Source organism: Schistocerca serialis, chromosome 3, assembly GCF_023864345.2.
Source record: "Schistocerca serialis cubense isolate TAMUIC-IGC-003099 chromosome 3, iqSchSeri2.2, whole genome shotgun sequence".
Lineage (NCBI taxonomy): Eukaryota > Metazoa > Arthropoda > Insecta > Orthoptera > Acrididae > Schistocerca > Schistocerca serialis.
In genome coordinates, this window is record NC_064640.1 from 982,745,931 (window position 1) to 982,763,878 (window position 17,948).

Below are 17,948 nucleotides of genomic sequence, written 5' to 3' on the forward strand. Positions count from 1 at the left end.
CATTTCTCCAAAGCTGTCATCCTCAACAATGAGACCATAGCAGAATTTTGAATAGTATGAAAATACACAACAACCCCGCTTTTACGGTCCCAGAACTAATGCTTTCCCACTGCTTACGACGATTTTTAATAGCTCCTGTCAAATCTTCTATGCCCACAATGTTAAATCGCACCTGATTTTGCATTAACATCTTTATAATTTTCCAATGACTTACACTTTATGAAAAAATGTTCGTGGAGAAAAAACTGATGTAACTGAGTAAAACGCACTGGCATAGCATTGGCCTTCAAATAGTGTTTACAAACGCTAAGCAGTTAAATTTCTTGACACCATGGCACTCTTAATCAGCAGATCTGAATCGGTAAATGAGTAGAAGATGGAAAAATTCATGCCATATCACCTGCCACTGCCAATCTCTACTTGGCATGGTGGCTGATGGGAGTAAATAGGTTTGTTTGAATAAACATATCATGACCAATCACAACCATTTTCAAACTGTCTCTACTGTGCATGCATAGCTTTGTGAATGTTGTGATCGTGATGACACCTTTGTCAAACCATATTTAGCGTGTTTTGTACCACTAGTTGACACCTTCACTGACTTAGTGTTACTCAAATGTTTTTGGTTTAAACGCAGCATCAATTATGCATTTTTTCATGCTTAGCAAGATATGTTTCGAGAGTTTATTCTCATTGCCAAGTGCAATATTTATGTATGTATTTTTTGTGCTGCTTTACTCATGTGTGGTTTTCTACATAATTAAGGAGACACAGACTTGATAACCTCAAAGAGGCAACTACAGTGCAAGAGATGTAGAACAACACATATGCAAACACCACACAAAATACTTACGTAAATATTTGCACTTAACAACAATAAAAGATCCTGAAAAATTGTGCTAAGCCCTGAAAAAATATGTGACTGGTGCAGTTTTTCATTATTTAAATAACAAGTGAAAGCTGCAGCCTGCAGTCAAACAATTCTACTTCCCAGGCAGTTACCAATCACAGTTACACAACCGGTTTTTAACAGATAATAAACCATAATAAACAAGTCCCTGACAAGGATTCTGATGCCTCTTCTGTATATACATCATACAAAATGCAAAGGGGGACTCTGTATGTAACTTTTACCACTTAAAACATTATTTCCCACATTTTTCATTTTCCCCATATTTTACTTTTTTTTTTTGTTTAAACAAAGTCTCTGAACTATCACTATCGTCAAAACTTTATACACCCCTAGTGGGGGAATGGCGCACCTGTGAAATTTTTAACTTTTAAAAACGTGTTATAAGAATTTCCATAAACATGAATCTTCACAATTTTGCAATTGCAAGAATATTGCTGTTTGACTCTACATATGTGCGAGGAACTTTCTTCCACAATTAAGTAACAAAATCCACACACAGAACCTCACTGACACACTTCAACTTAAATGCTTGTCTTCAAATTAGTAGTGTTCAGAAAGTGATACCACACATATGATACTTTAATAAAAATCAAAAATAGGTAATATTGATTGATATCATGTGTTTTTGTGTTTAATGTGTGAATAAAATGATCACAAAATACGAGTAAAAGATGATGTAAATTTTAACTTATTATATTCATCACAAGGTGGCATCAATTTTAAGCAACATCATGTTTTGTGCTTAGTTCACCCACATCACCCACATTCTTCATTTAACTGGCAGATTAAAAGAAATGTACATTTTATTTCACTGTTATTTCTCATCAATGTGACATGCTGATAAAATAAAATTTTCAGAGAATGCTTTAATGAGCCATTGTGAACCAATACATCTCCATAGAACATGACATTAGCAGCTGCAGAATTACACTTTTGACAATAGTTTCTCTTGGGAAGCTACCTTGTTCTGATTCCTCCCTCCTTCCCTTCTCCCTCAATGAACTTTCATGAGCTGGCTGTTGCACACTATTGAGGCGTGAGTGGGAGCCACCTCACATGTGGTGTACAGGTCTGTTCTAGATGATGAGCTCCACCTGTCCAATGCCTCCACTCAAACCAATGTTCATATCAAGCACACTAATTACCAGTCTATACCAAGCACACTAACCACCAATAACACCTTAATTTTGATAGATACCATCGTTTCCATTCTGAAGTGTCTCTTTCATATAGTCTGGAACAAGTGGCCGATGCATCTGTAGTGATGAGCTATCTCTTGCTGAGTATGCTGAAGGTCTTCAGAGGTAGGCATCAAACCCTGAAACTCTTCTGCAAACAGATGCCATATTCATGTATGCCCTAATCTTCCGAACACCATTAGGAACCAGCCAGTTCATCCCACACTAAAACCAACTTAGCCATACCTTCGGTCAGGGCTTCAATTACGTGCCATTGTACTCAGAAATGACGATCACTATCACAATCCTTCTCAGACTGCTACTCTGCCACCCATCCAAACCATGCCAATCCTTTTGCCACTCCTACTCCAAACCCCTTACCACATGGGCAGGGACTGAAAAACTTAGAATATATTTTTGTCGAAATTCACATCTTTTGATTGGATGCACAAACGTAAAAGGTTGTCATGCTACATGAGTGAATACAGAGAAAGCCTTAGTTGTTTGAACCTGACTGTTCAAAAAGTGCCAATTTGGAACTTAGCAACTGGAATGTTTGCTTCTGCAAAAACTTACAGTACCTTTTCCTTCGGAAATTGCCTTCATTTTCTTTGTTTGGCTGATCTAGGCTTTCAAAAATGATTGTTCTGCTGACAAGTAGCAGCATTTTCCTGCCAGTGAACTGAATGTGCTTCTGATTTAAGGTATTTCTGGATATTATTTGTCTTTTCCCACCCAATTTCATGATAACAAAATCTATTAATTTCAACCTTTTGTGGGCATTCACAGCCATGCAATCCATGCTTGTATCGCTCCAGATAGAACTGATATGGCCATTAGCGTAGAACTGAAAGTACTGTAACTCTATTTTTAACATTAGGGGAAGAATTTCGGTACAGTCGAAAAACGTTACAGATTTTGTTTTCCAGTTGTTATAGTCCAGAATGCTGGAACAGTAGGCTATAGTGACAGATGACGCGAATGTATAAAAACTAGAATTTTAACCACAAGAAGGGTGAGGAGTGGTCTGGGGGAAACAAGCCCCGCCTCCCTTTTGCAGGGCAATAGCCCACAATATAACAGACACATTGTCACAGGGACTGTCGACCTCTTCTGGTGTCATAAGTATAGTTATCAAAATCCACGATGGGCCATGATTAGTCGCTTCACTTATTACAAAATAAGAAAAGAAAGCAACAAGCAATACAAAACAAAGCATTTGGGGATGGCTATGGGGCAACTGCCTGTTGAGGTTAGCAGAGTATTGTTAACAACACAGTTCATACCTGATATCTAGCACTATTCGATGCAACCACAGCTCAAAACACCTGGCACCTAATTTTTCCACATTAAAAGTGTTCACATTGAACAGACCATTCAGCTACCTACAACAGGCATGGCACCATATCAGTGAGCACACAGATAAGTTGTGGTTGTGCACTTCCTATTTGGAAAACAGGTTCTTGTGCACATTAGCTTTTGAAACTGTGCTTCACCATATGACGTACAACAACAGTTACTGAAAATTGGTTACATTTTCGATATTTATATGCAGAAAATAAAACTATTTCAAACTATCTGATAAAATGTTTATCTGGATACAATTTGATACAGAATAGTAATTTTGTAGTTTTGCATTTTGAGGCAGAATTTGCATCTATTTTGCAATGATCACAAAATGCAAATTTTTCCATTCGCTACACATGGATCAGAAACCATATGGCAAATCCAGTGCAACGCCTGTCCAGTACACCCACACAGCATGTCTTACTCCAGTCTTGTCACAGGCTTATCCTACCCTATCCACTTGTCAAAACAGTCATATGATGCCAGTGGGAAAATTCCCCTATCAGAGCATTAAAAAAATGAATGTGCTCCTGTTCATCGAAAGACCGACTGAGAAGAGGGTATCAGCTGCCTCATTCTACTTTCTCCAGCACCCTTAAAAATTTTCCCAAAATTCTGGACTGTGAATATATTCGCTCTCTTTTTAACATGCAACTCACCTCTCACTCCCACGAGTTCCTCTAACAAACTCCCTCACACCTACTATAGTCCGATTAAAATTATTCGATATCTCACATCTCTCAATTGTTGCTAAAGTGTTGCCACATTGGCTGCTGGCTACGGCTTGGTTGTATGAATAGGTTACACACAAATACAGTGGGTGACTTTACAAATGCTGCTAATTTGTAATTCGGAGCAATGTTGGAAGTAGCCCTGCGAGGTATGTATGAAATGCAAGATACTCTATCTACAGCTGATTTTAAATGGCCGATAACTAAACTGCAGCAAATCGTGTTTGGTAGCCTTGAATTGCAGCTCGTGTCCTGAGGTAACCACAACCTCGTGATGTGGAATGCAGGCGATAATACGACCGTCGTCAGTCCGCAGAAAAGCCAATCGCTTTGTTCGTGGCTATTAATGCTAACATCTATGAGCAAACTAGAGACAGAAAGAATTCAGTTTCAGCGCTGAAAGCAAAACCTTAATTTCTCACTACCACTGGTTACCTGACACTATCCTCACATTGGCTAAACGAGGTGCTGTGTTACTAACTGATGATGGCATTTGCTCTCAGGTTATAGGTGATACATTTGGATTCCAAATGAAAAAAAGCAATGATATGAAGAAAAATAAGAGCAAATAAAAAAGCCAACAGGAGCACGAAAAAGAGGCAGTAAAGTATTAGAAATAAAAAAATTACATTTAAACCAATTAACTGAATAAAAATAACAATCAAACTCTTTTGATTACATTTAAAATTAAAAAAATACTTTGCTACATTTGACAAGGTTCATTGCAGCATTCAAAAATTCGGCTTCATGAAATGTCGTGCGAAGCTTTAGTGCAAGACAGTCTCCGAGATTATGATAACTGTGTATGTTACACTGGATCATGCCTTATGCGGCAATATCTAGTAGTCCAGAATGAGATTTTCACTCTGTAGCAGAGTGTGCGCTGATATGAAACTTCCTGGCAGATTAAAACTGTGTGCCAGACCGAGACTCGAACTCGGGACTTTTGCCTTATGCGGGCAAGTGCTCTACCAACTGAGCTACCAAAGCACGACTCACGCTCCACAGGAGAGCTTCTGTTAAGTTTGGAAGGTATGAGACAAGGTACTGGCAGAAGTAAAGCTGTGAGGATGGAGCGTGAGTCGTGCTTGGGTAGCTCAGTTGGTAGAGCACTTGCCCGCGAAAGGCAAAGGTCCCAAATTCGAGTCTCGGTCCGGCACACAGTTTTAATCTGCCAGGAAGTTTAATATCTAGTAGTGTTTGGTTAATGCTGCGTATGAAACATGTATATTTCATTAGTATTGTGTGTGTGTGTGTGTGTGTGGGGGGGGGGGGGGGGGGGGGGTTAATCATGTGATGAAATATGAAATAAAAGTGCCACACCCAGTATTTGAGACTCAAGCACATCACGAAAGGAAGGCTAACAAGGGATTGGAAGTGAACTGACCAACTGTTGTGGCAGTCTGGCAACAGTGAACAGTTTAAGCGGACACTGAGTGCTCCGATTGTAGGGAACTAGTTCAAACACATGCAGTGTTAACTATTAATTAATTTTAATCAAACAACAGTTCACTGCTTTAAGTCGCTCATACCCATCCACTCCTACTTACCCATTCTCTTTCAACTCATTCAGCCCAACTCATTGTCATTATCCCTTTGGCTGTGAGACAGTGGGCAGTGACAGATACACAGTTTCCTTCATTCTGCCCTATTAATACTATCTCCTCTCACAGTCACTGTCTCCCTCTTGCTCTCTCTTACTGCCACTGTCTCTCACTGTCACTTGCTCTCACCCATCTATCCTTTCTCCTTCCCTTTATTCCTCTCCCACTAGTACTGTCCTCTTCACTCTTTTCCTGGCACTGTTCTTTCACTGTCGACTAAGTTCCTTGTCACCAACCACTGTCTATCTCCCAGTATTTATTACTTTTCCAACCCACTGCCACTGCACTGTCGTCTTCTCTCTCACCGTAAGAAAATATATATTCACATGTTGAAATATCTGAGAGGAATATAGAATGAGGCAGTTGGTACTCCACTTTTCAGTCAGAGCCTTTTAATAAAGAGAAGCATATGTGGTTTTTTATGCTCTGATAGGAGTATTTTCATCTGGTTCCCTTCTTTTCACTACTGCAGCGGGTAGGTATCTCATATGAAAAGAAGAGATTCAGTAAAATTGAGATAGTTTACTTATGTGAATTGAAATAACGCAAAACTATATGATTTTACACTTCAGACTGGATTCTATGCACACAAAAAAATCTGCATGTGCTTCAGTATTACAATGAGCCTGGGTTCTCAGTCCCCTTCTAATGATAACAAGAAACACTTTACATGGTATTTCTCTGTGCAACATCACTTTATTGATTACGTTTTTGCCTCACACCGGATGTTATGGGAATGATTTACATGTACAAGTAGGGTAATTTTGAATATCTGTACCTTGGAAACGGATGAACATACCAAGAAACGTTTGAATGTGATTCAAGATCGACCTCTTAGGAATCTATTGTAAAAAAAGTTTAGGCATTTGCTGTGCATACTTGTTTTGGAATCCATGGCTCTGTTTTAGTATCCAAAACAGGTTTTTTTCAGGTTTTCTCAAGAACTTCCCATGCGGTAAACTGTCTCTACATAAGCCCCTTAATATGCTCTGTCGGTCACATTTAATGCAAAAAGAACTAACTGAGCTGCACCACTTGCCTAGGCTGGAGGAAGTGCATAATATTCAAAACCTGACCCTGTATTGCAGTATAGATGCAGTTGGACGATCCTTCTACCGTATTTACTCGAATCTAAGCCGCACTCGAATCTAAGCCGCACCTGAAAAATGAGACTCGAAATCAAGGAAAAAATATTTTCCCGAATCTAAGCCGCACCTGAAATTTGAGACTCGAAATTCAAGGGGAGAGAAAAATTATATGCCGCATCTCCAAATCGAAACAAAGTTGGTCCACTGTAATATGAGACACAATTTAGGTCGAACGAATGACGATACAGCTACAGTAGTTTGGTTCAAATCATAAGTTAGCAGTTAAGCTTTACCAGGTAGCCATTGCTATGCGTCAGGCGCTCCGTCCGTATTTATACGGGTACCCTTCCTTTTCCACGTGCTTCTTCTGGTTTGAATTGATAGCTTATTTTTCTTTGATCTGATATGCGCAGTTTTCTTTGTTAAAGGTGTTTATGTCACTCTAAGCTGAAAATGCATTACTGTACTGTGTCATGCATTGTTCGTCGCATTCTGATAGTGCGTGTTTACGGCCTGTCGCCGCTCGCGGCATGGCTTGCTTTTGTGCACGCTACCGACCCCCCCTTTTTTTTCTTTTTTTTTTTTTTAATAGGAATCATCTCATTAGCGAAACAATGGCAAGAAACTGTTATTTGTTGTTACTTACACTGCTGCTTTCTTTGATAATGATCAACAAGAACCAAATAATAGACTGCGTATGATAGATGATGTTCAGAACGAGAGTTTAGCGAAAATTTTTCTCCATTTGAAAATCTTTGCAGGCGCCTCTTTAGTACATTACATTCTACACAGAAATTAGTCATCTTAGATTTAAAAATCTAGTCAATTGCCATGCTTCATTTCTGACTGTATCACTACTAAGCATAAGAATAATGTGAATATAAACATGACATGATATTTATATTCTTCCGCGTTTGCTGTTGTCTCACTCTAGTTTCGTAGTTTATTAGGCAGACCGGATTTAAATAAGATAGCAGCAAACATGAAACAATACATGGCAAAATGTTTATATGCGTATTATTCTTATGGTGACGAGAATACTGCATGTGATTCACAATTTATAAAAGTTCCTATTATAGCAACCATCTCTTCCACAGATAGGAAAAAAATTGGAACGTAGAGTTGGCCATATTGACAAACATCCCAAACAGTCTTGCCAGTCGGATTTTCGTAGTACATTGAAAATAGCTCGTCTTCCACCTTTTTTTAAAATTTATTTACTGACGCAGACGTTTTGGCGCCAGTATTTATCTTTGTGCCTACAAAACATGCCTGTGTAGCGCTACATATATTCGATGGCAGAAGTAAGTTGTGGCGGCACCCACCAACTTTTTTCAGAATTTCCGCTGGCTTTGCACTCGATTCTAAGCCGCAGGTGGTTTTTTGGATTACAAAAACCGGAAAAAAAGTGCGGCTTAGATTCGAGTAAATACGGTATTGGGTACACAAATGGTCCCTACCCAAGGCTATTCAAAACACTTGGCTCTACCTTTCTATCACCAACAGAACCCGAGGTATGAGCCCTGGAAACATCTCGTTTTATACACAGTGATTTGGAACACAATAGGTAGCATGTGCATTCACATGCGTACCAATACCACCTCTGCTGTAATTTCTGCACAGTTTTTCATGGGGCCATGACCACTGATCAGCTGCCCACCTGAATTAATGACCACTGCCAAATTGTGACTAAAAGTAGAGTTTACCACCCAGTGCTAGAACATGTTGCTGAACAAAACATGCTCAATTTCAGCTGTTGCTTCACAACCCGTGCCACCTGGATTCCAATCACCGACATAAGCTCCTCTACATTATTTTGATAGTAATTGTCTTTGCAACATGTTACTTTATCTTTTAATACTCCTTGTCCCCATCTCATTTAGCTCTGTCCCAAATTCATCTCCACCTGTTGTCCACGACCCTCACTTCACTGATCCTGCACTCTCACCCTTTTCGCCAATCTCTCCTGTCTTCTATTTCTGCCTCTCAATCCATTCCTTGTCATTGGCCTCTGAACACAACTCTCCCTGCCTGCAATCCAGTAGGCTTTAACCATTTACATTATTTTTATAAAGTAATGCACTTCAAATACAGTGGGAACATTTTTGGATTGGAATTTCTTTTTGTATCAGCATGATCATGCTCCTGCCAACACTGTAAGAACCACAGCATAATAGTTCAAAGGAAATCAAGCAGGTCTGCTGAACTGCCTAGCTCGAAGTCTCCACATTAACCGCTTCTGCAGTTTTGCAGTGAATTGAAGTATCAAAAATGTGTCACATCAATTACTCCATAAACTTGGCAGTAACTATTTACACAATTTCAAAAAATATCGACACAACAAATTTCGCCTCCTGTGTTAAGTCTGCACTACAGATCCTACAAACTACTAATAGCAAAGCTTCTGTCTTTGGAACCTCTGTGCATCCAGCCATCCTAAACCATAAGAAAATTGGTAGAATTTTTTTAATCACATTTTTAATTTACCTCAGTTACTCGTTTCATTATTCAAATCAGGAGATTTAAATGCATAAGTGTAACACTTTGGATCTCAGAAGGCAATTTTGTGTAATACAGTTCCATTTTCTACATGTTAGTGTTGACATAAAAGTAATTTGGCTAGGTGAGTTGATTAATTTAAAAAGGCTGGAGAAAGTTTGCTACTAATAGGCTTTCATGAAATTTCTTTAAATTCTTTAATACATGGGTTTGTTGCCAAAATAGGAATGAGATACAACAGGGTATTTGTGGAAAACATCTTACCTGGCAACTTATTTATATCAAGGCTCAGCTGTCGTTTCTCATCATATGACATTGGTTTGGCATTATCTTCATCCTCCGAGTCAAAACCCAAGTTTGGTGGCGGCATACTGCTACTTCCTTTCTTCTTGCTTCCTCCTGAACGTGAGCTAGTTTTAGGCCGCTTCTGACTACCTGACTTTCCCATCCCACGAGAACTTTTTTTATTTGCCTTAGATGAGGTAGGTGCACCAATCATCACACCAGAGTTTGCACTAAACCCACTTCTGGTTACACTATGAGGCAACTCTGCTCCAAGTCTATCACCGGTTCCTAACACAGAAACATTAGCACCAGCACTTACAGCATCACTTGCAGATACTGTCCTTGCATCCTTCAATGAAGATCCATGTTTTTCAGACTTCTTTTTTTTTCTCCGGTCTTTGTCATCCTTCTTTTTCTTATTGCGCTTCATGGAACTTTCTTCAACAAGCTTGCGCATTTGGTCTTGCATTGCTTTCAGCTGCAACGAACCATTAAGAAAGTTAGAAGGTGTAAAGTTTCTCATACAAGTAGAACGCATTTCTTACTAAGAAACAAGACATATGTATAGAATTCTTAACATTCCTGGAAGCTTTTATAGCTTGTTTGCAAAAGTTTGTGCATATTCACAATTGCTTGACAATTTTCAAACTACAAAAGCATAAACAATTTGCTATATTGCTAAGGGTTTTGTTCCCAGAAAAAAATCAAACTCTAAAGAAAGTGAAATCTTGTATAAAGACTAATTCAATTACTTAAAAATGTCTTTTAATCCTCTTTCTATAACATTTTCAATATCTAACAGAAATGCTGTGAATATCTGACATAATATGGAGAAAAGTACCACACAAGACAAACATCCATAACATTTTAAATAAAAACATTTTTTCGTGCCTATTCGGTTTTGTACATCAGTGCACCATCTGGATATCCAGGCACATTTGTCAATGCACACAACCTTGCCAATTGTTATTGTTATTATTATTATTATTATTATTATTATTATTATTATTATTATTATATTCTGTAGTTTGAATGTAGGCAGGAATTTTGCTAGGTGCTTCAGAGTGTATCTGCATGGGATAAGACCACTTTTGACAATCAGTATAGCTAGGCAGGCATGTGTGGTCAGAGTAAGTAAGATGGGTGGTGCAGTGGCTGCGAGAAAGAACTTGGGCTATCAGCCACAAGAGGAAACAAGATTTGGCTGCCACATATATCTTGTCATAGTAGCAAAATGTTTAATGATAGTTGTCTGTGTTAATACTAAATCTACCTTATTCATTTGAATAGCTCTTATAAAGGATGAATTTATAATGTACAATGTATATTTTAGTTGTGATAGTAAACCAACAGCAGTAAGTGTAATACTGTTTTATACAACAGTAGAAAAATATGGCTATGTTGCTTTATTTCAAGTAGTTGATATGAAAAGAAGGGATAGGTGATGTAAGGAATATCATACACATCACCTAGAAGGTGGCTCATCTGTGTTGTCAAATGAGAGGAATAGGGTGTCTTTGTACATACACTGAAGCGCCAAAGAAACTGGTGTAGGCATGCTTATTTAAATACGGAGATATGTAAACAGGCAGAATACAGTGCAGCAGTTAGCAACGCCTGTATAAAGCAAGTGTCTGGCGTAGTAGTTAGATTGCTTACTGTCGCTACAATTACAGGTTATCAAGTTTGAATGTGATGTTATAGTCGGCACACGAGCAATGGGACACAGCATCTCCGAGGTAGCGATGAAGTGGGGATTTTCCTGTACGATTGTTTCACAAGTGTACCATGAATATCAGAAATCTGGTAAAACATCAAATCTCTGACATCGCTGTGGCCAGAAAAAGATATGGCAAGAACAGGACCAACAACAACCGAAGAGAATCGTACAATGTGACAGAAGTGCAACTGTTCCGCAAATTGCTGCAGATTTCAATTCTGGGCCATCAACAAGTGTTAATGTGCAAAATATTCAATGAAACATCATCAATGTGGGCTTTCGGAACTGAAGCCCCACTCGTGTACCCTTGATGACTGCACGACACGAAGCTTTACGCCTCGCCTGGACCCAACAACGCTGATATTGAACTGATGATGACTGGGAACATGTTGCCTCATCAGACACGTCTCATTTCAAATTGTATCAAGCAGATGGAAGTGTACAGGTCTGGAGACAACCTCATGAATCCATGGGCCCTGCATGTCAGCAGGGGACTGTTCAAGCTGGTGCAGCCTCTGTAATGGTGTGGCGCGTGTGCAGTTGGAGTGACGGGGGACCCCTGATGCATCTAAATACGACTCTGACCAGTGACACATACATAAGCATTCTGTCTTATCACCTGCATCCATTCATGTCCATTGCGCACTTAGGCAATTCCAGTAGGACAATGTGATACCCTGTACATCCAGAATTATTACAGTTTGGGTCAGAGAACACTCTTCTGAGTTTAAACACTTCCGCTGGCCACCAAACTCCCCAGACATGAACATTATTGGGCATATCTGGGATGCCTTGCAATGTGCTGTTCAAAAAAGATCTCAATCCCTCATACTCTTAGAGATTTATGGACAGCCCTGCGGCATTCATGTTGTAAATGCCCTCCAGCACTACTTCAGACATTAGTCGAGTCCACGCCACGTCATGTTGCGGCTTGTCTGTGTGCTCAAGGAGGCACGACACAATATTAGGCAGGTGTACCCGTTTCTTTGGCTCTTCAGTATATAAAATAATAAGTGCTTGAAGGGGTTGAATATGTACTACATGACTATATAAATGACTCAGCCTTGGTGAGCTTAACGTAACTGGTATAAATTCATTTTAAATTTGTGTATAAATGGTTTCATAATGCAACACAAGATTCTAATTATGTTGATATTGCGCTTTACAACAGTTTAGTTTGTGTTGTTAAGTTATAAATTTTGGTCTTTCTTGTTATAGATCTGATTATGGCTACAATAGGCGAAACCTGTAATGCTGAAAAATTATTAGTTGTGACCAAGGCTGTGTAAAATAAAAGTTGCAAATTTATCACCTATTACACTGGCAAATTGCTGTTATTGTGCAGTATCAGCAATGCCGAACAATTATGTTTCCAGAATGAAATTTTCTCTCTGAAACATCCCCTAAGCTGTGGCTAAGCCATGTCTCCACAATATTCTTTCTTTCGGAAGCATTAGTTTTGCAATGTTCACTGTAGCGCTTCTGTGAAGTTTGGAAGGTAGGAGACGAGATACTGATGGAAGTAAAGCTGTGAGTCTTGCTTGGGTAGCTCAGTCAGTAGAGCACTTGCCCACAAAACGCAAAGGTCCAGAGTTCGTGTTTCGGTCCTTCACACAGTTTTAATCTGACAGAAAGTTTCAATTATGATGTTGCTATTTCTCTGTAGCATGGCTGGCTTGTCTAATAATATTTGTCCTACACCAGACTTCCATTAGTCTGGCATTCAAGATTCGCAACACCCGTAACATGCGTCTGCTATTGTTAGATCTAACTGACATTGTTTGGAATCAATCAGAAGTGTCTGGACTTCACTCAGCTGTCACCACACACAGGTTCAGTTCATTGTTTTGATTGCGAGTGGTTTTTGTCATTTTTTTCTTGGGAACTAGGATCCATTTTACAGCAGTGAACGTAAATATCAAAGTGGCCTGTGCAAGTTTCAACGACATTTAAGCAGTGACAATATTCTTGGACTGAAACCTCCTTCAAGTTCTAAACTAGGAGAGAAATGTAACCACCTAACTCTGACCATTGAGCAGAAATTGGAAATCATTAAATACCTGGATAAAGGTGAGAATAGAAGTATTTTGATGAATGAATTTAATACTGGCTTGTCAACCATTTATGACATTAAAAGAAAGAAAGAGATGAACTAATGAAATTAGGTTGTCAATTAGCAGCAACCAAAAAATTGGCTTCCAGACAAACATTAAGACAAAAACACCAAACCTGGCACAAACAAAGAGCGTATTGTACAAATGGTTCAGTGCGGTATGCTCCAAAGAAAAGCCAATAATGGGGCTCCTAGAAATTTAAAATGCAAAGACATTTGAACAAGATTTACATGCTGCAGAAAATGAATGCAATTTTATCTTATGGTTGGCTCAGAAACTGAGTTTCGGCATGGAATTAAAAGCATTGATGTAAGTGGAGAAAACACTTTCAGTAAATCAAGACTTAGCAGAAAAATGCAAAGGAGAGTTTGAAGAAATAGATCAGATTTACAATACTGATAAAACAGGCCTACTATGGCAGTGCTTGCCAACATCTACTCTAGCTGGGAGGTGAAAAGATGGCTAAAATCCAGACTAACAGTATTTCCCTGTATTAATGAGTCTTGAAGCCACCTAATAACTCCTTTTGTAATTGGTAACTCTGGAAAACCTCAGGAATTTTAAGAATGTTGCAAACTTGCCTGTTCATTATGACGTTCAGTCAAATGTGTTGAAAAACCTAGGTCTACTAGAACACAGCAAAGACATCCTTCTTTCAGACAACTGTGAAGCACATCTGCCAGTAGTTGAGTTAGTTTCTGGAGATCTACTTGCCACACTTCTTCCACCTACTGTTATGTTACTGACTCAAACATTGGACCAAGGGGTAATCCAGAGCTTCAAATGTTTTATAGGAACTGTTTTGTTCACAGCCTGTTAAATATTAAGTGTGATGTAACTGGCTTTCCAAAAAACTTTAATGTGCAAGATGTCTTCTATAATGTCACAATTTCTTGGGCTCAAGTACAGAAAGTTACTTTACCATAGTGCTGGAGAAAACTTTGACCAACTGCAGACTCTAGAAGTGATTCAACACCACAGACTATTGAATAGGGCCACCCAAAACCACTGTCTGAAGTTTTGGATTAAAACGAATATCAAAGAACCTATGGAGCAAGATCTAATTGACGAGGACATTATCCAGTGCATAGTAACCCCTCAATTTATACATAATGTTGAAGAGTATCACTCAGATAAAGAAACAGAAGAAAAGGGTCGAATGGGAGAATCAGCTAGGCAGAAGCTGCAAAATCCCTAAATAAATGTCACTTTTGCTGAGTGTAATTCTAATTATAATGCCTCTGAACTTAATGATTTATGTATCATCAGAAATAGCTTTTATGTGACAACAACCTCAAAAACAAAAATATATTTGAGATTTTTGAAGTCAAACTAAAATATTGTCAGTACAAGTGTGTAAACTAGATGTTTTGAATAAGAATTTGGTACTGGCCTAATTTTGACGAAGTTATTAACCTTATTACTCCGCTAATCAACATTTTACTGCAAAGCACCATGTTACAGCTGCTTTCACCGTATAGCTTAGCCTACACCATTAGTAAGACGTACCGACAGATAGCCCAGTATTTTCACCAATCCGGCATCGGGACGGTCCCGAATGTGCTGGAATCCTACTGTATAACCACTGTACACCCATAGCTTATCCTTCGTAAATGCCAGTTTTGTCTAAATACATACTTCACTCCAAGTTAACATACTTTTACTAAAATGAAGGTTGTATTATCATTTTCTTACATTAGCACAGATTCCAAATTTTTTTGGGAGAGTCAGGTGGGTGGGGGTTGCATGTTCACACTTTCTATGAATTCCATGAACATGGTTATTCCTCTTAAGACACTTCTGGAAGTAGGAGTACATCACTTATTCAAAAGACCCCCCCCCCCCCCCCAAAAAAAAAAACCCAAGCAGTAACTTATCTATTTAAGCTAGCCTACAGCCACTAGGTACCAAAAATGTTTTATTATAATGTATCGTACTTGTAACTTGCTCACGATCTTCCCAGAGGAGGAAAGGGTGGCTGCTCACCTCAATGTTGAAGGTTGTTTTCTATGTTGTTGTTCTATCTTTGTGTCGTGCTAAACATGCCTACAGTGACAATTTGTTACCACAGGTAGCTTATTACATAATGAAATGAATGTAGTGGACATGGCATGAAATCCTGAAACAACTTAGGTTTGTACATAACATCACTGTCCATGTCCCTGGTACAACTCAATTTCTAAATATTCACAGGAAATAAACCTTCCCTGCCCTATTTTTTAAACACATTATAAATTGGGAAGACCACAAAGGCCAAACCAGATCTTCCAGAACTATTATTTCCACCAAATGTAAGTATTAAACATTTCTATATTCACTTATATGTTTTTCACTATTTATTACTGAAACATTCCATTGCAAAAATGCTACATGAAACATGTGATGCTGAAATAAGGGTTGAAGTGTCACAACTTTTGTTGGTAACACCACATATTCTTACTAGTGACCAACTAAAGTTCTTCCGATTCATGAATTTAGTAACAGCTTACTGGTAACAAACTATGGTGGACTCCACTTGATGATAGTTGCCAGTCCAGTAGGCTTGACGTAAAAGATGTGACAGAAATGTTAGTCAGCATAAAACCACCGTTAGCTCTTGTAGTTAAGTTCATATGTTCATAGATCTTTTGTTTCCATTTTCCATCTGTTTATTTGTCTCCCTGATATCTGTTGATTCCACATTATTTACCGTGTGAAAGTTCCTAAGCTTGCATTTGTTGATGTATGGATAACTTTGACCACTAACATATAACATTTCAGCAAATTTATTTGATTTTGTGTGTGTTTGAATACTAATAAGAATGTGTGGTCAGTGCTACAACAAACATAAAAAGTGACCAAGTGATGTAAATTTCAGGATACAAACAGAATGAAAGCGAAAATTTACAGAAGCACTCCACAAAGAATTTACATTTGACAATTTCATTAGTAAAATTGGAGACTCATCTTAAACCCAGAGGAAGTATTCATTTTTAAATACAATGTCTGAAATAAGGAGACATCAGCACACAGTGCACTTAGCACTGATGAAAAACCATTTAGCATTGATGAAAAGAATACAAATAATTCCTTAGTGATCCAGCAACAGACATGTTAATTTCGGGATGGATTTCAAAATAATTGGAGATCTATTATTCTTGCACAACTGTAAGAAAATTTAAAATGCTTGAAGCTGAATATTATAAAAAAGTACAACAATAATTTCAGTACTGACAAATATTAATGAATGCATCAAGAACTACGTTAAAAAATAGAAATGGCTGAAAAAATGTTTTTGGGGTGAGCCAATCTGCTGAAAGAGAACATTATTTGATGAGGTAAAATGTTCTTTCGGGTTGGATTCGAACCAGAGATCTACGGACATCATCTTACAAAATTCGACAATGAGCTACTGAATAACTGAATTATAGTTGGGTAAAATGACAATTTTCACTAGGAGCTTAATTTTGTTGAATGACACAATCCTTCACTGCAGCAGTGGGAGAGCATATCTCAGAGGTAAGTGAATGTTTATCTCCTCACAATGCATCACATGTGTAACTAAGCTAGTCCACTCGTGTGTCGACATTGCGGCAATTTGCCCTTACAGTGCACCAAATTTTACACATCTTCTCACTCACTGGAACACCAAAAATAAGTTTTCAGGAGTTTTTATAGATGTATTTGTACCGTATGGTACTACACACCATTTGTAACAAATTTTCCATAGCATAAATTCCAAAACAAGACATATCTCTGACTGAACATTATGACAGTAGGAGTAGTGAGCTAGCCAGTGACGTCACAAGACACGAGTCGAATGGAGGGTTTTAGCGGGCTTTAAAATTATTTGAATTTTCTTTCCTTTTTTTACAAAAGGATACTGAAATGCATGAGGAAAAAAGCATGCCAGGTGCATAAAATGACAAATTAATCATTTAAAACAATTTCCAGAAAACAGCTGAATACCTATTGCACAGTAGGTGTTATTAAATACTTTGCATCGTGTGTGTTGATCATTGTTTTCTTTTTTTTGCTTTGAAATGACTGAAAAGACTAATCCTCGTCAATCACAGAGTTTGATTACAGCCCTCACAACACCAGAAGGGGTTGATGAATCCTCTAACCCCATCTGTCAGATTTGTTTTCACAGAAAAACAGAATATGGGTGTACATTGGCACCCTGCGGGAAAGAGGTGGGGCTCCTTTCACTGCTCCTCATCCCTCTGGTAGTCTTAATTCTAATTTGTTTACACTTTAGCTGACTGCCAGTTTACAGTGTCCATACTCTGCACTATAGTGACCAGAAAAGACAACCTGCCAAAGTCTTATTCTAATATGTGAGTAGTTATTTTTGGTTCTACTTCAACGCTACCTCATCAGTTCTACCTCTAGCACTGTCAAATATGGGTCGCACACCTACAAATGTGCATGAAAGGTCAAAACCAATATTCTGCAGATTTTGTAATTATCAAGTTGAGTAGGAAAAG

At 38.4% G+C, this 17,948-nt stretch overlaps 1 protein-coding gene across 12 annotated transcripts in view; it reads right to left on the minus strand.

Annotated features, from left to right (window-relative positions):
* LOC126471427 (homeotic protein female sterile-like) overlaps positions 1-17,948 on the minus strand; it is a 349,857-nt gene that overhangs the window by 156,488 nt on the left and 175,421 nt on the right. For all 12 annotated transcript variants that reach the window (XM_050099579.1, XM_050099580.1, XM_050099573.1 and 9 more), the window contains exon 14: positions 9,625-10,123. In XM_050099579.1, coding sequence (XP_049955536.1) covers positions 9,625-10,123 — 499 coding nt within the window. The remainder of the gene's footprint in view (positions 1-9,624; positions 10,124-17,948) is intronic.